At 35.8% G+C, this 27,083-nt stretch overlaps 1 protein-coding gene and 1 pseudogene across 3 annotated transcripts in view; both read left to right on the plus strand.

The window, feature by feature from the left end:
* Positions 1-27,083, plus strand: part of MYO16 (myosin XVI) — a 627,599-nt gene that overhangs the window by 583,350 nt on the left and 17,166 nt on the right. For all 3 annotated transcript variants that reach the window (XM_045821913.1, XM_045821912.1, XM_045821911.1), the window contains exon 34: positions 10,797-10,888. In XM_045821913.1, coding sequence (XP_045677869.1) covers positions 10,797-10,888 — 92 coding nt within the window. The remainder of the gene's footprint in view (positions 1-10,796; positions 10,889-27,083) is intronic.
* Positions 11,729-11,828, plus strand: LOC123807821 (annotated as a pseudogene).

Raw genomic sequence — 27,083 nt, forward strand, 5'->3', positions numbered from 1 at the left:
AGACTTTTGGTGCAATATGGGGTATGGGGCAGCCATGACACTGACAAGATACAGAAGGATTTTTAGACCAGTAATAAAGGCATCTAGTAAAAAGACCTGCAGTTACCAAAAATTTATTACCACTAAGAAGAAACACAATTTCAGCAAAGAATGATATAAACTCACAGGATACCAATGTATTGGCCTTCCTTAATGTTTTTTCTTTATTCACTTTCAGCAGTTTTCTTAAAATATATATTATTATTCAAATGGCATTTATGATTTTATGCAGGTTATAAAAATTACACATGCTCTATGTGACAGTTTGGAAAATACAGAAAAGAGTAAGGAATAAAAACTACCATTAATGCTATTACTCAGAAATACTTTACATATGTCTAGTATTCCACTGTGTCAAATTTATTTTTATATGAATATATGTACATGTCTACATAATGTATTTGGTTTGTTTTGATAAAGTTTGAGTTATATCATACATATAGTTTTAATAATCTGGTTTTTCCCCTTAAGAATATCATGTAATTTATGTTAAAAATATAGATCTGCATTATTTATAGCTAGCCATTAATGGTACTTGATGCATAGCATTCCATTATATAGGACTATAATGATTTAAAATAACAAAGCCCTATTTGTTGGATATTAAAGTTATTTCCCAATATTCCACTCTTAAAATAACACTGAGTGTTTATGATGTATTACTCCAATATTATTAAAATAGGCATTTTGTAAAATTTTCCATGTTAATGTAGGATGTTCTCCATGTTCAGATAAAAATATTGAGATACAATCTTCTTTAACAAAACAGTTGCTTTCTGAAATCTCTGATGATAACCCTTTGTGGATTGGTAAGTATAGCAACAACATTGTATATACCTTTATACTCAAATTGAATATTCTTAAAATAATAAAATTGGAAAATGAGTAATAGTAGTAGGCATCAAGTGTGTGATAGAATATTTCAAAAAAGTTATATATACATCATAATTATAAGTAATTACTTTTTACTTGCAATTTGGGGTTTTTTTAAGGATAGCTATTAAACAAGAGAAATTTATAATATATTAGAGTGATCAAAACTGAATAAACAAATATTTTAGAAAGATGACTGTATACCCATTACTTTTGCTAAAATTTCACATCATTCCATTCTTCCTGCCTCACCTTGGATGATGCATATACTATCATAAAGAAAGAGAAAATAGAAACCTCCTTTCATCAAAATATATAATTTGTCTGGTTTTTTATTCAAAAGGTAAAATCCATGGCTTGGGAAATGGTACTAGAAAACTAAATACAAACAAACAAACAAGCAAAACGCCTGTGTTTCTTACTCTAAAAATCAAAATAAAACCAAAAGTCCACAGAAAAACAAAAACTGCTCTAGACCAAAATGGAAATTTTTATGGAATACATACCTTGAATTAATATAAAATCATGTCTCCAGAAATATCAGGCTTCTAAGTGTCAACATAGGATGCACATAGGATTAAAATTTTAAAATAAAGCCTAAAGACCACTTGAAAATCTTGAATTATATACACACAGGGAAATTATCGCAAATGGATTTTTAATTTTTCAAAGCCACTTGACATATTTAAGTTGATTTAAGTTTATCTACTTTGTGAATACTGTGAACTTCTTGGTCCCTAAAGCCTTCCTATGATTATTAAAATACCTAGCACAGTGCCCTGGTTACTTAGGCACTCAGTAAGCATTCACTGATTAAAACAATGTTGCATATTACATATGAACCAGTAAGTCCCATGCAGGAGATAGAGTCATAAAATTTCTCCTCAACATTGTGGTAGAAATTAAACAAATATTACACGTGTGCAACACATGATATGTTCATGATCATTATAGTTCTTAAAGCTGTTATTAGTACTGATTCATAATTCACAACATACAGTCAATGTGCTTTCTAAATAAAGGCACAAGATGGAAATAAATGTTTAAAATAACTTGAAGTTCTAATTGAGTCAGAAGTAATGCTATTTTTCTAGGAAACAATTTCTCTCTTGTCTGCCAGTATGTGCATGCTACCTCTGCTTCCCAGAAATAATTATCTGTTTGTTCATTTGTTGAAATATAGTTATGTGTGGGTAATTATAGCTATCACTTACTTTAATTGCCATCCTTTTACTGATGTGAACACAGACTTAGATCTCTTTTGTATACATAATTATTCCCTGGACTTGTGGCTATTTATCATTAGATTAGAGAACAGTTTTTAGTGTTAGAACATTTTAGTTATATCAAAAAAAAAAACTAGTGTGGATATAAAGATGTCTATTTTGTGGGGAAATAGAGATGTAAAAAATTCCAGCTAAGACATTTTATGCTCATTATGATTTTCTTTCTTGCTGCTCATCGAATGTACATTTTATTGTTGGACATCAGGAAAAATGACAATCAAAGAATACAACTATTATATTTTATTTTTACATTTATCATTATTGGAAGATTATCTCTTTGTATTTGTATTATGTTTATCCTCGGTGCACAGCAAGAATTATCTGTGATGATAAATGGCTTTCTACAGGCAAGGCCTAGTTGAGACTATTTGCAGAACCAGGAGCTCTGCATTCTTTGCATAGACTTCAGCACCATATTGAACTTGGTGCCATTGTAGTTCCAAGCCACACTGACTCTGGGAACATCAAGCATGGCTTTCATTAGCTATGCCTCATAGTAGATCTAAACAATTGACAAAGGAGCCTCTGATTGGAACCTATGAAATATACTTATATATACATTTTAAAACACCACTTTGTTTATGGAAATTTATAGATTCTTTGGAACTCATACTGTTGTCCGACTCAAAGGTTAACTGCCAGAGGAAGCAAGCTTTCACTTGACAATCTGGAATATCACACAGCTACTTATTTTGAGCAACAGAAAGTAGCTTTGCAAAGAAAGCAAGCTTCTTAGGCATTAAGAAAGCCCTGCTCCACTCTTCCTTTTAGTTAAAAATATTTTGAAGCCATATTAAATAATTTCTAATTTGGATTTTATTTTATTAAATTTATTCCACTGTGGTTGAGAAGTCAGATTTCAAAGTGACTCAACTGAAATGCTGAATATCAGAATGGCAAGAAGAAGCCTAGTGAAAGCCAGATACACATCAGCAAATCAAATTATTTATTAGGCACCGATTGCATGCAGGCATTGTGCTATGTATGGGAAGTAATAGGAAATCTAAGCAACTCAAGGTGTGCTCTTTGTGAGCACATACATAAAATGAGAGAAATACATTAAATGTTGACAATGCATATCAAAAGAGATCACAAAATGGGGCAGCTAGTGACAGTGTCAAATCAGTCACATAAATAATGGTTCTCTAGTACCTCCACATAAGAAGAGATTCTTAGGGTCTGGGATAGTTAAGGACATTTCATGGTGAAGGCTGGGATTTTCAAAACAAATAAGATTCAGACAAGAAAGAAGGGAACACCTTTCATTTAAGAAAATGTATTGCATGATGCCTTTTCGCTGGGATGTGAATGGGTTGCTTTGATAGGATAGGTAAAGTAAGTAAATAAGATAGGAAAGACAGTGGTAAGCATGTACAGGGCATGGAACACCAGTTCAAAGGGTGTCCCTGAGAGGTTCTTGTTTGGAAGGGACACTGTCTGCTATTTTGGAGAAATTTACCTGATTGCATTATTCAGGGTAAACAATGGGACAAAAACTTTAAGTTCAGAGTACCAATTTTGTGTTTTTTCCACTCGAGTCTTCACAAACTGTGTATAACCAGCAAGAATTTTAGAGAACCTATTGGTGTAAGAGAAAAGGAAAAGGGAGTGAAGGCTAACTCCAAGAACCTGAGACTAAAAATGGAGAATAGTCCACTGTTTAACAGAAAAAAAGAGGTTCTAGGAGGATGTTAATTCTGTGAGTAGGTTTTGAAGTTCAAGAACTAAGAAGGAGTTTAGGCTCTAGATGATTATTATAGAAATGATGGTTATAGTTTTGGAATTCAGAGGATTTCAAGATGGAAAGATAGGAAAGGCAAATTTAAAAGGAAGCTTGAGAAATAGGGTTGGTTTATAGAATCTGAAGAAAAAGTATGAGGAGAAATGGAAAAAAATGACCACAAAACCATGCAGAGTTCCAAACTTCAAGAAGTATGCCTTGAGAAGGGCAGATGTGGAGATACAGAATAGGTAGTCAAAGAGATAGGAGAACATAGATGTTCAGTTTCATAGAAACCAAGAGAGAAATGGAGCTAAAGATCAGGCAAGACATAAAAAAGGAATCCAAACCCCATTACTGTTTAAAAAACAAGAGTGGACTCCTATAAAATAAAAGGGAATTTGACTAAAAGCTCCTAACTGGTTAAGCTTATAAAATGCAGTATCACAACCACCCTTTAAAGTCTGTGCATTCTCCAGTTGGTAGAAGACTTTAAATTAACTCATTGGGCTCTGTGAGCAGACTTCATGATCTCCATGTCTTAGATTTTCTGAAAATCACTTCACAAATCTGAAGGGGCTGAACCCACATGATAACCAATGAAAATGTCCTAAAAAACATTCCTCCTGAGTGTCCTGGGGAAGGTTTAATTTACAAAGCCCTGGGCAGGACCCACTAGGAAAGGAGAGGGAAAGCATAACCCCCTCCCACTGCCTGGACCCTGGATCAAGGCTAATGACTTCTCGATTGCCCTTCTGCCTAGCTCCAGGGAAGGGCAGCATGTTCTATGGAGTGATGGTATCTATTACAAGGTTCAGGTCAGTGCGTGCCTTCCCTCAAGCCTCAGCATACTTTCTTGGAGCAGAAGAGCTGGGTATCTGGGGAGAGGAGGTATTTGGAGGACCTTAGTGAGCCCTTGCTATAATTTGGACAGGTATGGCTTTTTAAAATGAAGGTTTTATGTCAAGCAGACATGCTTAGCACTTTGAGTCACACTGTTGCTGCTGTTTAAAGACTATATTGAGGAGAGGGTATAGATCTGTTTAAACTGGGAAAATTATCACCTCAGAACCTGGTTTGAGGGGAAGGTTGTGGTCATGAGACAACTAGAGCAAGTTCATAAAAATGCACGAGCAATCATTCTGTGATGGGAACCTACCTTCTGATGGAATTCAACAAGTAAGTGCCTCCAGGTTAACCTTAAATGTCCCTCAACAATGGAATCTTCTACCCTGTGAGAATACACAGTTGAATTTTCTACCCCCAAGACTTTGGGGCTTTCCTGGAACCTATGCATAACTGTGTTCCCCTTAGCTGCATGAGGGAGGCCTTGGTATGTTAAATACATATATATATCCTTATTAGTTAGGAACATATGCTCAAGAATTTACACAGGAACTCTTTGGGAAATTTTTTAAATTTCTGGAATTTTAAAAAAGATAGTGAGTAGATGAAACCAGATTAAAATAATGAAAATTCCAAACTTTGGTGATGAATACATGGAATTTTACTACATATTCTCTTTACCTTCCTATGTGTATCAAATTTATATTATAAAAAGTTTTGAAATATTTGCTATCTTGAAAAGTAAACTGGGTGAGTTATTGTAGTCTTATATGCATTTCTTTGAATACTTAATGAAAATGAACATATTTATTATTTAGTGATCATTTTTATTCATTTAAATTTTCTATACATATTTTTTTGCCAAAATTTAAAATCTGAGGGTAAGATCTTTATTTTAACTTGTAGCATGCTTTAAGAAAAGCAAAGCTTTTTATTTAGTGTATTGAAATGTTCTATACTGTTTTTTAAATTTGCATTTTATTTTTATGATTTTTTAACATATTTATATTTAATATTGAATGAAGACATTCATCCTTTTTTCCCCCTTCATGGTTGTGCCTTTGGTGTCAATTTTAGATCATTTGCCTTAAAAAGTACTGCAGCAAAACAAAATGTTGTTGGTTAAAAAAAAATTCTGCCTTCAGGCCTCCTTTGTACCTCAGTGTTTCCCAGCTCTTACTTTATCTAGTTGATGCTCGCATAATATATTAAGCCATAATGAGGTTTTCTCACCTATATGCTACAACCCCATACTTCAGTAGTTCGTACTTCTCATTCCAGATATTCTTCTCACCTCCTGCTTCATCAGTAGGAGACGGTTCAAACTGAGTTTCTCTGGCACCCTCTCTTCTACCTCCCTCTCCCTCTGTTATCACCTGCCTCTCCATTCCCACATGTTTAATTTTCCCAAACAGAAGCCATTTGTCCCTGTCCTGTTGACCCTGCCACAGATTCTGAGGTCAGTGATTTCTTTAGTCAACAGGTAAGAAATGCTTTTAACTTACCACTTAGGTAAAATGGTGTCACGTCCCCTCTCAGAAATGTACAGTTCTACCCATTACCTATAAAATATTGTCAAATTTCTGTGAAATGTGAAATTCTTTAACATCTGACCCACTCTAGCTAGCTTCCAACGCATCCTCCAGGTTCTCTCCTCTGGTCAAACTCTATCTCTCTTTTCCAATAACAGTTAATGTTTAATACTATATTAATGTCTTTTTAAAAATATATTTTACTGATTATGCTATTGCAGTTGTCCCATTTTTTCTCCCCTTTGTTCCCCTCTGCCCTGTAACCACCTCCTACCATCATTCACCCACCTTAGTTCATGTCCATGGGTCATATATATAAGTTCTTTGGCTTCTCCATTTCCCATACTATTCTTAACATCCCCCTGTCTATTTTGTACCTACCATTTATGCTTCTTATTCCCTGTACCCTTCCCCTTTCCCCCGCCTGCTGATAACCTTCCATGTGACCTCTGTTTCTGTGAATCTGTTCCTGTTCCAGTTGTTTACTTGATTCATTTTTATTTTTGTTTTTGTTTTTTTAGGTTCAATTGTTGATTGTTGTGAGTGTGTTGTCATTTTACTATTTGTATTTTTGATCTTCTTCTTTTTCTTAGATAAGTCCCTTTAACATTTCACATACTAAGGGCTTGGTGATGATGAACTCCTTTAACTTGACCTTATCTGGGAAGCACTTTATCTGCCCTTCCATTCTAAATGATGGCTTTGCTGGATAGAGTAATCTGGGATATAGGTCCTTGCCTTTCATGACTTGGAATACTTCTTTCCAGTCCCTTCTTGCCTGCAAAGTTTCTTTTGAGAAATCAGCTGATGGCCTTATGGGAACTCCTTTGTAGGTAACTGTCACCTTTTCTCTTGCCGCTTTTAAGATTCTCTTTTTATCTTTCATCTTGGGGGACTTAATTGTGATGTGCCTTGGTGTGTGCTTCCTTAGGTCCAACTTTTTGAGGCCCCTTCGAGCTTCTTGACTTCCTGGAAATCTATTTCCTTTGCCAGATTAGGGACATAAGTCTTCAATTTCATGTTCTTCCTCTTCTTCTTCTGGCACCACTATGATTTGGATGTTGGAATGTTTAAAGTTGTCTTGGAAGTTCCTAAGCCTCTCCTCATTTTTTTTTTGAATTGTTTCTTCATTCTGTTCTGGTTGAAAGTTTATTTCTTATTCTGCTCCAAACCATTGATTTGAGTACCAGTTCCCTCCCTTCACTGTTGGTTCCCTGTAAACTTTCCTTTATTTCACCTTTCATATCCTTCACTTTTTCCTCTATTTTACGACCATACTCAACCATTTCTGTGAACATCCTGATTACCAGCATTTTGAACTGTGCATCTGATAGGCTGGCTAACTCTTCATTGCTTAGTTGTATTTTTTCTGGATCTTTGATCTGTTCTTTCATTTGGGCCATACTTCTTTGTCTGGGCACACCTGTTACATAGTAGGGGGCTGAGCCTTAGGTATTTGCCAGGCCAGGGCAACCCAGGTTGCTGTATTGTGGCACTGTATGTTGGGGAGGGGTCCAAGAGGGAACAATGCTACTTGCTCAGCTCTGTGCTGGCTTTGAGTCACTCCATCTGCTACCACAAGCAAACTGGGCACTTTTGGTACTGATTCCCAGGTGGGTGGGTTTGTGGATGTTCCAGGACCCTGCGGGTCTCTCCAACAAATTCTCCTATAAGGCTGGGAGTTTCTCCTGCTGCCTCAACCACCACAGATTTTTTTCAGTCAGGGGTTTTGAGGTTTTATTTCCCCACACTGGAACCCTAGGTTGCATGGCCTGTCTTGCTCCAAAGTTGTTCTTCCTGGTTTATCCACATGCAAATGTGGGACTGCCCATTCCACCAGCCACCACCTTGCCCATTCATGTCCTCTAGATGCTACCTTTGCCAGGTGTTCTCTCCACCTCAGCTGCCCATTGCCAGCCCCTACTGATCTGAATGAATATTTCTTCTTTAACTCTTTGATTGTCAGACAGTTCAATTTTCTGGCACTTCTGGTTATTTGTTGTTTTAAATTTGTTGTTGTCCTTCATTTGGTTGTGGGAGGAGGCAGTGTATCTACCTACCTACACCTCCATATTGGCCAGAAGTCCTATATTAATTTCTTATAGGCCATTACCCTAGATATGGAGCAGTCTCCTCACATTTTATTGCTTTATCTCATTTTTTCTTCTCAATCCTCTTCACCTTCAAAATCTTTTTCACCCTAGAAGGCCCAGTTCTTTTGGCAGCTCCACTGTTTCTACATTTTCTCTAATCCCTTCATTTAGAATTAATCTCTGTTTTCTTCAAGATTCCGCTCAATGTTACCTGTACTCCAACTTACTCCTTAAATCATTCTCTTTTGTGTCCTGGTTATGGGTCATTTCTATTCAATTTGAGCTTCTAAAGAACAAATACTTTTATTTGTTCTTTATTGCATTTCCTAGTACTTTATTCAGAGGCTGACCATAAATATTTCTTAACTTTATTTAATTGACACTATATAAAGCATGTTATGCTCTTGATCTGGCTCTGAGTGTGTATCCTCACTAATAGAGTTTTTGCTTTGATTCAGAGAATGAACTTCTAACATAATTCACTTTTGAAAAATGGATTACAATTTTCTTCTCCTGCCTCAAATTCCCAGTTTCAGTAAAATTTCCAGTGACACAGATTCTCTAAAAGTAGACGTTTGTTCTGCTTGTCATTCTGCCCTTTGTACTGCACTACCTTTGACACCCTCCTTCATGTGAGTCTCAAACCCTTTGCTATGCCCTGCTTCCTGGACATACATTTTATTGCCAACTATCTGCTGATCTAGTTGCCTGGAATTCCAATTTGTGCTCAATCTTAGATTTTTATGTTCCCTCCCACCTGTTTAGATTTCAGATCACTTGAACACTAATTGCTTTTCCACACCTGCGACCACAGTCTCTCATACAGCATTTCCCTAGCCAGCTGAAGACATTGCCATTGCTTATGAGGGAGACCCATTCTCCAGCACACAATCCCCCCCCAACCCATAGGTGTATCATTTTTCAGGTGCTAGCCATAGTCTGCCCAGTTTCAATGAAGCTAACTTTTCCACACAAAGTATTTTTACACATAACAGGAAGATCAACTGGGAGGCCTTGTTATGTGATGATAGGATTTTGTGAACTTCCCTGAGCAGCTAACTCTCTGCTGCCATTGGAAAAAGTATGCAGTGATTTCTAATGATTTTAATTTAGGAATCATATACCTGTTTACTCAATTACACAAGGGGTGTCAACCTCATTTTCACCAGGGGCCACATCAGCTTCATGCTTGCCTTCTAAGGGCCAAATGTAATTTTAGGACCATATAAATATAACTTTAACTAGGGTCAAGGAGCTCGGTGCTGCCACTGGGTAGAAACAAGGTGCCAGGCTGGATAAAACAAGATGGAGGGCTGGATTTGGCCCAAAGGCCTTCTGTTTGCTACCTGTGAATTACACCATACCAGCTAATTATGATTTCAGATGAGGGCAGCAATCACAAATTTCAAGTTCTCTGGGCAGAACTTATTCCTTTAGGTAGCTATTTTTTATTTATTCATATTTATCAATAAGTCACTTGTAATTATATTAATCCCTCTTTCACAGTGCTTCTAAGCCAGGGATGATTTTACTTCCTAGGGGATGTTTGGTGATTTCTGGGGACATTTTTGGTTGTCACACTGGGGGAGGTGCTACCAGCATCTAGGGTAGAGACCAGGATGTTGCTAAAATCTTGTGATGCACAGGACAGCACCCACAGCAGAGAATAATATAGCCCAAAGTGTCAGGAATTCTGCCTCTACAATAAGGGATAATTAATAAAATCCTTTGTTGCCTTATAGGTACTTCTCTATTACTTGTGGAGGGGTTTGTAAATTTCCTCAGCTCCACTGCTCATTCTATATAGCTGGTTATGGATTGGTCTGCTGTGGCTAGACAGCTACCCTGACTTTTTCCTCATTGGGTGGAATTCCACCCAATCTTTTCACTCAATTTGTATGTAAAATAAATTATAGTCTGTAGAACCCCTCTGACTCTTGGTTGTGTCTTACACATCTCTTAATCCCTTCTTTGCATCCTTGCTACCCCACAAATGAAATATAAAGTCTATTTTCTGTAGCAACTCAGGGACCCCATTTACTTTCTGTTGTCCATGTACTTCTTTTCTCCCCATTAATATTTCAGTGAACAATTTTTCATTTCTAGAAAAGTTTCCATTCTCCCATCCAAAACATATTTGCTTAATTGGGCTCACTTTTGTGCTATGATGACATATTTCCCCATTATTATTTTTTCTCTTTTGCCAGTATATTCTTTCATTAAATGGAACTGTAGCACTACTTCGTTTTCCCGTATTTTCTTGGAAAGTCTTTCTTATTCAATTAACGTTTAACTTGTGATCATTTCAATCCATAAAATATAACAATTTTAGTGTATTACAATAAACATACAACTTATTTTATTCAGGGAAATATACAACTTAACTACTTTGTGTTGATTTCAATAGGTTTACCTGAAGAAGAGGGATTCTCCAGGTTGTCTGTGAGTGGGACAGCGACCTCAACATTTCAGAGACACAGAGAGAGCCACACCACTCAGGTAACGATCCCTACATATTCACATATGCCATAATAAATGAAATTATGACAAGACATTAATTAAGGTATGACCAAGAACATATGTTTTTACTGGACTAGAGAAAGGAGTTACTCTCATCTCTGCCCTAAGTTTCTCGAACTCAATATTCTTCTCTCTCCTCTATCTCACCTGACTCCAATATTTTACTGATTAAAAAAATTATAATTTGTCCCATACAAATAAAAAATAAAAAATATTGTAGACATAATTTATGTTGTAGAATTTTTAAAAAAACTATCAGGGGAAGATGATATTAAATTTACTGAATGATGTTAATATGTTTACCACATTTGACCTCAGCTAAAATTGGGGGACTCTAAATGCAACACATGGGAATAAAATACTGGAAGAACCTGTGGTCTTATGGAATGCCATTATATCTCAGTTACTGCTTCCAAATTCCATGTAATCCAAATTCATTTAAAATATGACATGTAATCAGAGCCCAGTTAAATCAAAATGAGATGACAGTGCACAAAACTGTGTTCCAGCATGTTTTATTAATTTCACATATATGCTTAATGTGTTTGGCCTTAAAAACTTCACCAAAATAGAGATTATCACTGCAAGAAAAAAATGCACTAGTGTTTTTAGAAAGAAAAAGAATCTATATAATATAATTTAGTATTATGCTATGTTGAATTTTAAAACACTGTTTCTTTTTTTCTTCTTATTGAATTTATTGGGGAGACACTGGTTAACAAAATTATACAGGTTGCAGGTGCACAGTTCTACAACACATCTACTGTACAGTGTATTGTGTGTTCACTACCCCAAGTCAAGTCTCCTTCCATCACCATTTATTCTTCTCAGCCTTTTGGCTAAGATCAACTGTAGTATCTATTCTTATAAGTTTAAAATATTGTTTTCAATAATTATCTTCAAAAAGATATGACTTTGTATTCATAGTGTACAAGCAACAATATTTCAGGCTTTATTATTAATATATTTGAAATATAACAACAAGATTCTTATTTTGTATGGTCACCATACAGCTTTTATTATTTCAAATATCTGCATAAAATTTTTTTAAAGCCTCAGTCAAGTATCCAGATGTTTTAAAAAATTCACTATCCAGCTATTGATCAGCTTGCATCTCAATATGTGGCATTATGTAGGCATGGCCTTATCAGATCATATTTTCTAAATAACACTGATGAGGTTGTGAGAAAAATCAATAATTTTAATCTTAAAAATAAATCTTAAAGGAGGTAATCTGCTGAAATCATTTACATTGATATATAGGCACTGAAATAAAAAGGAAATGCTGATTGGTAGCAATAATAGATTGTCCTAATCTCCCCTCTGTTCCTTAGAGATGCATTTACTTTACCTTGTAAGCAGTACAGATGCTTTATCTAAGATAATTCACAGGGGACCCTACTTGTAATGAACATTGGTTTGATTTTCATTACAGGGTTGACTCCTATACTTTAGAGCACAATGATAGGCCATCCGACACCCTTCCCAGGACTCTCACTGCAATGTGGTTCATGGAGAAAAGGGTTAATATTGAAACAAGGTACATAAAATAGACATCTCTGTAACTTTTCCCCTGATCTTTCATTGACTTGACCAAGAAGCAAAGAGAAATTGTAGAAGTTATCAGAAGTAACTTCCCACTCCCAGTTTTCAATGGAGGCTTGTTTTCAAATGCAAACTTGTCTGCCTTCAGTTATCTCCCAATGCATAGTGTATTCCATGGAAAAGTGTGGGCATGCATTCTCATGGTAGGACACATTCCTCACTGTTGAAAAGCTATACAAGTTATGTGAAACTGCACTTAACGGCCACATATCTTTCAGCATAAATGTCTCTTGTGTGACATTTATAGAGGAAGTATGGACACATATAGGCATATTACATTTTAGATTTTCTACTAATGCAATTACATAGGAATTCTATAAAATCAGTTGGACTGATTGGACATACAGAAGTAAAATTAAATGTTAACTAAAAAATTGAATAGTCCCTTTTTGAGGATTTCTATATTTTAATTAGCATCAGGAATGATTTTATCTTCTTTAAGGAAGTTAAAATGTATGGGCATTATTGTAGATAAAGAAAGCAGGAAATAGATTTAGTGATTTACCCAAGAGTATAGGGAAAATTTAGAGTCCAGAGTTTGAATGGATGTCAACATTGTATGTCCTGTTTCTGAGAATGAATTTACCATAACTCATTAAAAGGAATACAAGAGTCATTCAACTTTTTTAAAAAATATTTTATTTATTTATTTTTTAGAGAGGGAAGGGAGGGAAAAAGAGAGAGAGAGAGAAACATCAGTGTGCGGTTGCTGGGGGTCATGGCCTGCATCCCAGGCATATGCCCTGACTGGGAATCGAACCTGCGACACTTTGGTTCACAGCCTGCGCTCAATCCACGGAGCTACGCCAGCCAGGGCATCATTCAACTTTTTCATAAAATTTGAATAATTTCTGGTTCAAGACAGAAATCTAAAAAGCCATAGTAGACATTTATAATTTTTTAGCTGCCAGTCACATATTTAAGGTTTTTCACTATCACAGTGAAATTTTAAAGGGAGAGACTCCCTTTTTCTCTGTCCTTTGATAGCTAAACAAATACATGTGAGATGGGCTCAGTTAACCTATCAGCCATGGATATGGAGTGAGGGACACATAACGGAGAGCAGCGAATAGCTGTTGCCTTCGGTGTCACACCTGGCAGTGGTGGCTTCCTATAGTGGCAGCAGATGTTGGTCAGTGTATGTCTATTGCCAACCACTGCATCCACCTTGGTTTGTCCAATTTGCCAGATCTTTCCTTCTAATTCCATATGACTCGTTTACCTTCCAGTAGAGCTTCTAACTGTTAAGATGCCCAGAGTTAGTTTTCATTGCTTGCAAATAAGAATTTTTGACTGACATTAATTTAATAAGTAGTAGTTTCTTTCTTCATGGTACAGAATATAAAAATGTAGTTTATATTCAGTTTCATCATGATTTTTATTAATTTTAAAAATGTGTTTTTACATGAAAGTAGTAAAATTAATTTTACTTAAAATATTTGAAAATAGTGAAAACTGAGACATTAGCTGTATCACAAATGTGGCTGGGTTCACTTATGGTCTTTATATAGATGGTTTGGTAGGTCCATGCTGTGAACAAAAACAAAATATTCATGACCTTCCAAAGCACTCAGCCAGCATGAATAAAACCAGCAGTGAATGTGTGACATCATGGATTTCCATGTACTGGCCCTGGAATGTGGCTTTGTGGCACATCCAAGTACTCAAATCTGGAATTTCATAGGTTATAGAAACCATTTCAGATTGGTTTTAGAATTTGACACCCTGCATAGAAATAATACTTCATTTGCCTATTTGAAATTTTATGTAATGTAAAATAACTTTAAAAAAATTTGGTGCCATTTGGCATGATGCAGTTTCTTAGTAATTACTCGGCAGTGGAAGACTCAGCAGTGAACGTAACTGTGAGAATATCTTCCAACTCAGAATGACTTCATAGCGTTTTTTTGCTGTTATTGCAATCCTCTGCTGATGCAGAAGGCCAGGTAATCTGACACAGGAAGCCTATGGATTATAAATAGAGCAAAAGCATGAACAATGCACAAGGGGTGTCCTGAAGGCAGGAGGGTACCCAACAGGCTTGTATAATATAAATGTTGAGTGCTTGCCTTGGCATAAAATTGCTAGTTGCACATCTGGTTAGGTGTCCACACTTGACATTGAAAAATTAGATGTTTTCTTTTCCCACATGAGCATAGTTTGTTTGTATGTGCATCTCATTTTACCTTTACCAACTTACCCTTTGCGTCATTTTACTTCTCTCAGCTGTCTATTCTCCACAAAACTATGGTGTAGTTTGTTATCTTTATTATGGGCATTTATCATATTTCTTGCCAAACCTTTTTATATTGTTTTATTTTTTACAAAAGCATAACAAATTTTATTAATATCTGTCAGATTCAAATATTCATTGTAAGAAATCATTGATGGTATCTGATAAAATAGTGGCATTAAAGAACCCAAGAGTTTAATGTATATCTCCCCACTCCAGAAACAGCTGCCAGTGAAAGCCATAACATAATCAATATGCAATTGATCCACATCAAGAAACAAATTGTTATGTGGCTTGTTTTACTGAACAATCAAAAAAACCTTTTTGTAATGTCCCATATCAACAAAATGAAGAGTTACAGAGCACTAAATAAACCCAATGCCTTCTTACTATGTTCAATTTGTGTGTTACAAAGACTGCTTCAAAATACACTGTGGCATGGAAAAGAAAGTGTGTTAGATAAAATAAGTAAATCTAGATATTTAATTTAATCAGTAAGAGATAATTTTAAAGCATATGGTAAGCAATAAAAATTAGATAACCATTTCAAAAGGAAATATACATGTGTTTCATTTAGAAGGTACAGACTAAAATCTAGCATAGAAGCTATTTCACACAGCTGCAATTTCTGGGAATCAGTATGCACCACTCATGACTTCCACATTATGTGCAAGAAATGAAAGCAGTGAATTAATTTGATAGTATGAGTTAAATGACATTTTCAAAGGAAAAGGGGCATATCCTGTATAGATATATAGGAAGTTAGAACATAAACAACAAAACCAAATCCTATATTTTGTTTTTTCTTCATAAAATTGTACCATATATATATATCCTAAATGTATTTGAATGCATACTGTTTTCCTAGTGAAGACATTGACTGTTATCAATGAAGAGAGTTCAATTTTAAGAACTATGAAAAGAAAGAGAAATCAGAATTGTGGTATGTTTTTAAAGAGGATAAAGGTCTTTGATATCTCTGCATACTTACCTTCCAGATGGGAAAGCTGCACTTAGCCAACACCACTGCATAAGGGAGGGAGTAACAATGCAACTAAGAAAATGCATTTAAGTATATTCTAGTTAACTTAATTATTTCAATATTAATTCAATTTAATTTTTAAAATTAAAGGAATGAAAAATCTAGGTATAAATCCTAAATCTGTTATTTGACATGTAGATACAGAAACTAGCAATTGTTTTTCAGATTGATTAGAGAGAATATATGTAACATATCAAGCATGCTGCCTGCAATATAGCAAGTGCTGAAAAAGTGCTTGGTATTATTATTATAGTATTCCGTCTTTTTCAAGGTCAATATCTTGCATATCAATTCTGACTCTAATAGAAAGACTCTACTTAAAAAATATGTAGATTAGATTAAATCAGTAGAGCCCAACATTTATCTAGAATTTTTATAAAGTATGTATGTCATGTATATGATTTTCAAAAATATTTTGTTATGGAGTATTATAAATTTAGAAAAAAGCAACAGTGGTTAGGAAAACACCCAACTTCAGTGAACTTCATCATTTTACCATATTTGCTCTGGCAGCAATTTTTAGGGAAACTCTCATGCCAGGTGTGATCCCATCCGTGCCAGCCACACTGAGAGGAATCCATCCTGAAGTGCATGGCCCTCCATTACACTTTTAAAGTTTGTCATTTTTGCCTCCAGTAATATTTTAGGCTTAATTTGTACTAGGACCCACTTGTTTTACTGATGGTTCAGGATATCGGGAGAGCTCTCCTCCAACACCGTATTTCAAATAAATCCATCCTTTATTCCTTTCAATTTTTCTTCACTTTCCAACTTTCACATCCATACATAATAATTGCTGACAGGAGAGTGTGGATGACCTTAATCTTGGTCTCTAATGACACATTTTTACTCTTGGTGATCTTTCCCAATTCTTCCATTGCTGTTCTTCTGAGTCTCAGTCCTCTCTTGATTTCTTGGCTGCAGTCACCACTTGAATTGGTGACTGAACCGAGGTCAGTAAAATCTTTTAACAATCTCAGTATCATTGTCTATATTAAAGTTGTGCATTTCTTCTGTAGTCGTGGTTTTTGTCATCTTGATGTTTAAATATAATCCTGCTTTAACACTTTCTTAGTTTCATCAAAAGTCATTTCAAATCACTGTTACTTTCTGCCAATAAGATGGTGTCATCTGCATATCTTAAGTCATTGATATTTCTTTCAATAATTTTCACTCTTCTAAGTCTAGTCATTTTTCATATGACATGGTCTGCATACAGATTGAACATATAGGGAGATAAAATACATATTTGTCTGACAGCTTTGCCTATAGGAAACCATTCAGTCTTTTCCCATTCTGTCCTGACAGGGGCTTCCTGCCCCTGATACAGGTTACTCATCAGGACAGTTGAGTGCTGAGGCATGCCCATTCCTTTCAGAGCAACCCTAGCTTTTCATGATTCATGAAGTCAAAGGCTTTACTGGAGTCTATAAAACATAGACTAACCTCAAATTCTTTGGAGCACTCCAGTATCCAATGAATATTCACAATTAAAATCCAACTTAAATATCCTCTTCACTTGTGTGGGATATGAGAACAATGCCTTTATGCTTACTGCACTCCTTGGCATCTTTCTTTTTCTTAAAAATTGGGATGTATATTGAAATGTACCCAGTTTGTAGACTATTGTTTTGTTTCCATATTTATTGACATATTTTTGTGAGGATTTTGACAGATTTTACCTCTGTGCTGTGAAATAATTCTATCAGTATCCCATCAATGCCTGGTGATTCACTTCTTCCCCAAACTTTCAGGGCAGCTTTCACTTCACCTTCTAGAATTTCAGGTTCTTCCTCCTAGTAATCTTCTTCAAAGGTGTATCACCGTTTTGCCTCTTTCTGTACAGATCTTCAGGACTCTATTTCCACCATCCTTTTACTTTCTCCTGATTAGATAGTGTGCTTCTTAGTTGGCTGTTTAGCATTTCTACTATAGGTTTGAATTTCCCTTTTATTTTCTTGAATCTTCTGGTAAAGAGCTCTTTGTTGTTCTTTTTTGTCTCCTTATGTTGACTATATAATAGTTCTTTTTTATTTTTTAATTTTTATTGCATATTTCCATTACCATTTATCCCCCTTATATCTTTTTCTACCCTGCCCACCTCTCTCTTCCTCCAACAATCACCACATTGTTGTCCATGTCCATGAGTCCATTTTCATTTTTCTCAGTCCCTCCACCCCCTTAACCACCCTCCCAGAGCTGTCAGCATTTGCAACAGCATGGATGGAACTGGAGACATTATGCTAGATGAAATAAGCTAAAGAAAGACAAATACCATATGACTTTACTCATATGTGAAATCTGATGAACAAAGTGAACTAACAAGCAAAATAGAGACAGACTCATAGATGGAGAGAAGGCTGATAGTTCTTTTTTATCTGCACATATAGTCATTGGAAGCTGTATTCAAGACTCAAATGCTGCTTGTATCACCTTTTACTTTGCCTTTCACCTGTGTTTGACAATATGAGGAAGGACCCCAAAAGACCAGAATTTATTTATTAAAAATTGTGTATTTATTCTTGCATGTTTAAATTTGGTCACCTTCAATGTACTCTCCATTTGATGCAATACACATCTCAAGATGTTTTTCCCACTGCTGAAACAGTTTTTGAACTCATAGATTTTGATGCTTTTTAGTGCTTCTGCCATTTCTTGTTTCACCTCTTCCACACTAGCAAAATGTTTCCCTTTAAGGATTTTTCTCACCTAAGGGGAAAAAATGTTCCTCAGAGCAAGATCAGATGAATAGGGAGGATGGGACATGGGAGTCATGCCATTTTTTATCAAAAACTGCTGAACAGTCAGTGCAGTGTGGGCAGGGGCACTTGTAAATTGCACACTCTGAAATGGGCAAGTATGCTGAATGTTCAAAAAAATTCACTGAGGCCAAACATAGCCTCTCACAACAATGCCAGCAGGTACACTGCTACAGATGGGTTCCTAGAATACTCAGCTAGTGGGGGGAGCTTATACAACAAGGGGACAACCCTCCAGAAGATAATTCTGTGTTTTGGGGCCCCCCTTCCTCATATTTAGTATTTCTTCTGTCATCCATGTTGATTTTCCTTTCCTTTATACTTCTGGCATTGACTTTTTGCATTCTTTTCTAATAATATTTCTAGTTTCAATCCATAGTTCTAGTTTTGGTCACTTGAGTTTATCAGTACAAATATGTTTTTATGTGAACCTTAAATTCATCAGGAGTGTTATTTACACTGTTTTGGTACTATGATCGTTGTAGTGCTCTTCTTCAACTTTACTCTCACATCTGATATTAATAGTTCATGGTCAGTGTCATAATCTGCTCCTCATCTTGTTTTGGCAGAGGATACATCTTCTCTATCTCCTGGTTCCAAATATATAATCTATTTGATTTCTTCTATATTGGCTATTTGGTGATGCTCATGTATACAGCCATTCATTTGGTGGTTAGAAACATACATTTGTGATGGACAAGTTGTTGGCTTCACAGAAATCCTGAGCCGGGCTCCTGCTTCATCTGACCCCTACTCCAAATTTTCCAAGGACATTTGGCTCTGCTTTATTTACTATTTTTGCATTCCAATCATGTATAATTATCAGCATGTCTGGTTTTGCTGTATAATCAATTTCTTCTTGAATAGATATATAAAAGCCTTCAATTTTGTCTTCTTCAGTCACTGTAGTTGTAGCAGAATTTAGTCATAGTTATGTTAATTGGTTTTCCTAGAAGTCTGATTGACATTATACAGTCTGACCTTGTGTTGTAACCCCTAACTGTCTGTGCTACATCTTGCCTCAGTACTAAAGCAATTTTGTTTCTTCTGTGTTTGTCATTTCCAGAAAAGACTTTATAATTGCCTGACTGGAAATGTCCCACTTCAGTCTATTTTAGTTCACTCTGACCAAGCACTGCAATGTTTAGATGTTCCATTTTTTGCTTTACATTTCCACTTTACCTTGGTTCATGCTTCTTGTGATATATGTTCCAATTGTATATGTGGTACAACATCATCTTTTCCTTTCACCTTTGTGCACATCACCCACTAGACGTCCTTCTGGCTCTGGTTTAGTTGGGTCATCAGCAACTATACTATTCATACTTACTGTCTGCTCTTCCCCAGTAACTGCTTGAGTGCTGCCTGAGCTGGGAGTCTCGTCTTTCAGCACTGTCTCATATTTTGTTTTGGACTGTCTCATCATGGGGTTTTCAAGGTAAATCAGAAAAAAAGAATAAGAAGGAAATTAAGCTGTTGTTCACCATTGACTTCTGCTGAACTGTGTGTGTCAAAACCATGTACTTGTGTCCTTGATGCTGCAATCATCAAACTCCTATAAACTTGAAATGTAATTGTCTTGTTAAACCTCTGTTATGGACTTTTGCTTTATAGTTGTCACATACGCTACATCTCTATACTTTATAGTTGTCACATATGTCACATATAGCATGCCACATCTACATACATTGAACATATTCTCCCAAACAATGTTATAACTCTGCTTTCAACCATCATGCATGTTTTAGATAGCTTTAATGGATAAAAATCATCTTTTTATTGTCCCATAACTTACCATATCCATGGCTCTTCATCCCTGGAGTTTTAAGTCCCCTTCCACTATCATTCACTTTACCCTGAGAAATCTCCTTTAACATTTTATTTGCAGCAAGTCTAGGGAATTCTCTTTACTGTCTTTAATCCAAACATGTCTTTATTCTGCTTTCACTCTAAGTTTTGATTCCCTCCACAACTCACTTGTTTTTGTTTACTTCTTTGAGTCCTCCGATTGATGTTTATGTATTTTATCTAATGTTTTCATTATAATTAGGGAGAGAAATAGGCTGTAACGGACTTGCTTCATCTTGGCCCACCTTATGTAGTTATTGCATATAAATTTATAATGCTATTAAGTCAAATTGATTGTCCTTATCTTTATAGGCTGTGCTTTTCTTGTTCTGTTCAAGAATATCTTTCTTACTAAAAAAAATCTTTCTTACCCTGCTGCCATATATATATGTGTGTGTATATACACATAAATATATATAAGTATATACATACATATATGTGCATATATATTTTTTCTATCCTGAAGGTATCCAGACAATAGGACAATGACATCATACAGTTGTCCCAGTCACCATTGGTTAACCCATTGTATTTTCCTGAATCTCATCAAAGGTCTGAAATCTCTTCCTTTTCAAAAGTGATTTTAGATTTGGGAAGAGCCAGAAGTCATGGGGCACCAAATCTGGGCTGTAGAGGGGCTGAGTCACTTGGGTGATTTGATGTTTTAACAAAAACTGCATGAGATGTGATGCATGAGTGGGTGCATTACCGTGATGAAGCTGCCAATTTCCTGTTGCCCATAGTGGTGGCCTTCTGAATCATCCAAATAGTTCCCATGGAGGAATTTCAAGCTTAATGGAAAATTTGATGCAGGTTCATTGCTCTGTTCACTCAGTCATTTTGGATGCCACAGCCACATAGTATACATGCTCACTTAATAGCATCTACTGCCCCCACTGACTAGTACAATGAAGTCATCATTGTTCACACATGCACATTCCAGTCCACTCTCATTGGCTGCCAGGTTATACTAATGTTGCACAAATCATTCTCATTATATTAACAATGGGTGGACTTTTCCAGACAGATCTTGGTGTGTATGTGTGTGTGTGTGTGTGTGTGTGTGTAAAGGTATATTAAAGTGTAGGTTTGTTTTTTACAGTTAGAACTTTAAGCTACTTGGAATTTGCTTTTTGATAATATTGTAAAATAACAATGTAAGTTTACATTTTTCTGTACTGATAACAATCTTACACACCTTATGTCACATAGGACCATGCTGCCAACTTCCTCCTAATGCTGAGTATATTGTCAGAAATGAACTATTCTCCACACTTGTCACTGACCTTCCACATGCTTTTTTAATATTGCTTTCCTCTTGATGGCATCCTTGAGCCCACCCTCCAAGCAATATAGTTTGTTACCTCTGTAATTTGGTTCCTATAACTCTATAATGTGAATCCCTTTTATACAATTTATTTTGTTGTATTATAATCTAGTGTGTGTATGTAGATCCTGATAGACATCTGAACATATAGGGATGTCATGCAAACCATTCTCATTGTATTATATGCACTCCCATTAATGCATCCTAATCATTTTTGTATTCTGAACACAAAGCACTTAATAAATTGCCAGCTCTATATAATTGTCAACCAGTAGCAGCCTCAGAAGAATTAAGAGAAAGCAGACTGATAGAATATTCCTACATTTATCAAATATTGTAATTCATTCCCATGTTAAAAATGTACCAGTAGACTTGGTAAATAGGATCACATGCAATCGCATCATTGATTAGAGAATATTAATGTCACATTTTATATGGTAATTAGGTTCTAAAATTGGCATGTAATGTGAGAGTCACAATAAAAATGACTGACTCTGGAAGATCCCTTGTATTCTGCATAAAGAATGATATATATGGTATTAATGTATACAACTGTTAATATATATGCATAGTGCATAAAACAAAATAAAGCACATGATATATGTGTGTTGAATTCTAAGAAAGTGGATTGCATAAAATTGAATTTTCAGAGGTTCATTTATTCAGTCATTTAACCAATACTTACTGAGGATTCACTTGTGCCAGGCACAAATCTAGATATTCAGGATATATTAGTGTACAAAATAAGCATCCTTGCCTTCATGGAAGTTAACTTCTAGCATGGGAAATCAAACAATAAACAATATGTATAATATGCTTAAAGGAAATATAGTCATCCCTTCTTATTTGTGATTTCAGTTACTTGTGGTCAACCACAGTCCTAAAATATTAAATGGAAAATTCCAGAAATAAAAAATTCAAAAGTTTTAAATTGCATGCTATTATGAATAACTTGATGAAATCTTGAGCTGTCCCACTCCATCCCAGCTGGAACAGGATTCATCCCTTTGTCCAGCATCTCCATGCTGTGCACTCTACCACTCTACCCACCCATTAGTCACTTAATAGCCATCCCAGTCATCAGATCAGCTGTTGTGGTATCACAGTACTTATGTTCCAGTAAGCCTTATTTTACTTAATAATGGCCCCAAAGTGCAAGATAACTGATGTTGGGTAATTCAGATAAGTCATATAGACGCCATAAAGTACTAGTTATGTATTCTTAGAAAGTCAATAGTAACCTAACACTATGTCACAATGCCTATATTATTTACCTCACTTCATCTCATCATGCAGTCATTTTATCATCTCATATCATCACAAGAAGAAAAGTAAAAAAGAAAAGAAAATATCATAATGAGATACTTTAAGAAAGGCCACATGCACATGGCTTTTATTACAGTATATTGCTATAATCATTCTATTTTATTAGTATTAATTATTGTTAATCTCTTACTGTACCTAATTTATAAATTAAACATTAGCAAAAAGTATATGTGTGTAGGGTTCAACACTATCTGCAGTTCCAGGCATCTACTAGGTGTCTTTGCCTGTATTCCCCACAGATAATGTGGGGGGGACTACTATTAAATTATTTTTTAAAAAGTAAAACAGGATAAGAAGGGCTAAAAGTGACAAGAATGATATGAAGGAAGATTGAGTTGTACTTTTAAATCAGGTTGTCAACAAAAGCCTCATTGAGAAAAAATAAAGTAAGGAATTCAGGGAGGGAGATGATGTGAGGGAAGAGCATTTCATGTAGGAGAACAGAAAAGGCCCTGAGACAGGGGCATGTCTGAACTGCAAGATGGCCAGGGTAACTAGAGTGGAGCTCTACTAGTATTTAAATGAAGAGAAGCTGAAATTATTATTAATTACAAAATGTTAATTCTAAAAAGGGATTTGTTTAAGTTATAAACTACAACATAAATATAAAATATCATTTATGGCTATATTGTATTGTTTTTCTTTAAACCCATTTACCACTTTCAAAAACTTTACTTAGAATATAAGTTAGGGATAAATATTTGCTTTTTCTGTAAGTGGAAAATGCAAGACAAATACCTCAATTACTGTTCAAGATAACAGAATTGGAAGAGAGACACCTGGGAACCTGGGACCCAGATTTCCTGACTACTTAAGTATAGTGTCTTGTTCCATCATGCTGAAACATGATCATCTAACATTGGTGAAGGAATTTATTTATTTTAGTAGACCTCATAGCCCTGATTCTTCTCTGATTTCTATGATTGCATTATTATTTGAAATAACGTACTTCTGTCAGAAGTCATTTTGTACTTCTGACTCTGTCAGAACAGGTTCTAAAAAAGACAAAGTGTGACATTGCAAAGAAGTGTCATGAAGTCAATGATATTAAAAGCCTAGAATGTGAAGATCAAGTGATCTGGAATTAATTGTATATACTTCCAGGTGGTTTTTATTATATATATATTTAGAATGAAGTCTTGATTTAAAAAATTTACTCTTAAATATTGCCTGCTTTGGCAAAATCTCCTCTTTTCCTTCCTAATCCTTCTTTAAATCTGTTTTCCTTTCCTTATTGTATAACATTTGTACATGCATAATTTACCATGATCAATTAGTGCCTCAAAGACACTAATTGACTCCAGCATCACAGTGGAAGACACTGTGACCACCAAGTTCATATTCTCTATAAATACATAGTTAGCCTTCATTTCCCAGCCTCCACTGTGGTTAGGAATAATCATATGACTGAGATCTAGCCAATAGAATAGGAGGCACAGTGATGTGAGCTGGTTTATAGCTTGACCCATGCAAACCTCCCTTTGCCTAGGAATATTCCATGCCTTTTCTTATCCAAAAGCTGATACAGAACAGTCCAAGACCCAAGAAGATGCAAAGTATACTCATGACAACATGGAAGGTCACTCACTGATGAGAAACAATAATTTTGGCCTTAATGTGAGTAATATACTTCTTTTTGTGTCAGCCACTGGTATTTGTGGTCTGCCTGTTACATTATCTTGGGTAACACTATCACCCTTCATCATTTATTTGGCTTAATATTTTACATGTTGCTGCTGAGCATCATTACTTATGGTATTTAACTAAGTTTAGCCTCTATTATTAGCCATCTTTATTCCTTATGATAGCAAAAATTGTGCACACTTATATCTTCTGATGATAGAATTATTAGAATATTACTTATCACACATTTTTTACACAAAATAATGATCAATGGTGCTCCCACCAAGTATATATGTGCATAAAACCAGAGCTTATAACTCTTAAAAACTGGTCTCTCAGAAATTTCTCAGAATCAATGGACTTAATTTTCCTCAAAGTTAATCCCCTATAACAAGTTGAGCACCCTGAGAAATATTTTAATATTTTTAGAAACTTTTTGGTACATTTAGTGATTATAAAGAATTGCTTCTCTTACCTCTAGTTCTAAACTGGATGACTCTAAATGGTAACCAAATTTTGGAGGAAGTCTCAAGGTTGATAACAGAGAAGATGCTTTCCCCCAATCATTAAATTTCATGGCCAATGAAGTTTCTAAACTATACCCCTTTCCTAACTATAGCTATTTTTTAAACTTATTTGGACTGGGTTAATCATTTTTTTAATCAAATTTTATAAAATGGTTGTCTTCATTTTATTTAATTATAATTAACACCATAACATACAGATTGTGGTTGTTTCCAGAAAATGTATCTTGAGAAATTAATAACTTAACTGATGAACTGCTACAAAACAATGCTAATTAAGATATTAGCTAATCAGACAAGTCAGGGAAAGACTTATTCACAGCTCCATTGCTAGTTCAATGTCAACTCTCAAGTCCCATACCACATTGCAGGGTATTTTTCTGTCTTGTATACTTTGCAGTTGAAAACGCAGACATGAACAAAAGTATGAACACCATTCCTTATACCATTCAACACGAATGCTCTTACTTCTTTTTTGTGTCCTTCTCATCCTTTTAATCCAGAAAAAAACTCCACAGCCCAGTATGAATTTCTTGACTATATTGCCTTGAAATGTGTCATGTCTCCTCTATATTCCAACAAAAGTGAGATATATATGTACATATATATATAATTTTAGTCAATTAATGCTGTTCTGCTTTGTGACATTTTTGCTTCCATGTTCTATTTAAGCATTTATTTATTTAACTCTGTGTATTTGTCTTGTTGCTCAATTTGAATGAATGTTTCTTGCTGGAGCAGGTCATATTTTGTGATTATAAATCCTGTCAAACTCATCACAGCACCTTCTGCTTTATAACCTCTTAAAGTACATGTGTTCATTGATTAACAGACAAGGAAAACTTCTTGGAAGGCAATGTAATTACTACCTAAGAAGATCAAACTGAACTCAGTGCATTTGAATTTGCACCTGACTCTACCACTAGCCAAGTGAGTTTGGACTTTAAAGATGAATTTAAGCATCTATAAAATGAGGCCAACAATACTTCACTGGTTATAAGAATCTATTAGAGATAATTTGACTTTCGGCAAGATGGAGGAATAGGTGGACGCACCATGCCTCCTCGCACAACCAAGATTAGAACAACAATAATTTACAGATAGAATATCACTCAGAACTGACAGGATTTATCTGAATGGAAGTCGGACAGCCAAGAAGTTGAAGTAAACCCGTACATCCAGACTGGTAGGAGACGACGAGCCGGGCGGGCGTGGGGCTGGCGTGGGTCGGCGGCGCTTGGAAGTCAGGGAAAATTTGGCGCAAAATCAGTGCAACAGCCATCCGGGGCGCAAGAACGTAGCGGTGGTCCCTGAGTACGCAAGCTGCGGCTGGGGGACCCAGTGAGGCAGCGATTGTGGACCAGGGCGGAGCTTGCGGCCCAGGATCCCAAGGAAGGGCCTGAGCCCGGGAGAACAGAACTACTGTTCCCGCTCCCGCCCACACACATAACATCACAATCTAGCGACCAGGGTGCCCAGACCCGGTGAACACCTAAGGTTCTGCCCCCCACCGTAACAAGAGCGACCAGAGACAGGGAAAGACATAAGACATGTTTCCAACAGAACAGATCAGTCCCCCAGGACTCATCCTTTTGAGCGACCAAGAAATAGCCAATCTATCAGATGCACAGTTCAAAACACTGGTGATCAGAAAGCTCACGGAATTGGTTGATTTTGGGCGCAATATAGATGAAAGGATGCAGGTTACCATAAAAGAGATGCAGGAAGATACGCGGAGGAGAGCCAATAGTGAAAGGAAGGAATCTGAGTCTCAAAACAATACAGTGGACCAGAAGGAAGATAGAATCAACCAAGCAGGAAAACATGATGAAATAAGAAGTCAAAAAATCGAGGAAAAGCTTAAGAGCATCCAGGACACCTTTAAAC

The sequence above is a fragment of the Phyllostomus hastatus genome, unplaced genomic scaffold, assembly GCF_019186645.2.
Source record: "Phyllostomus hastatus isolate PE091 unplaced genomic scaffold, TTU_PhHast_1.1 phas_scaffold_46, whole genome shotgun sequence".
Taxonomy (NCBI): Eukaryota; Metazoa; Chordata; class Mammalia; order Chiroptera; family Phyllostomidae; genus Phyllostomus; species Phyllostomus hastatus.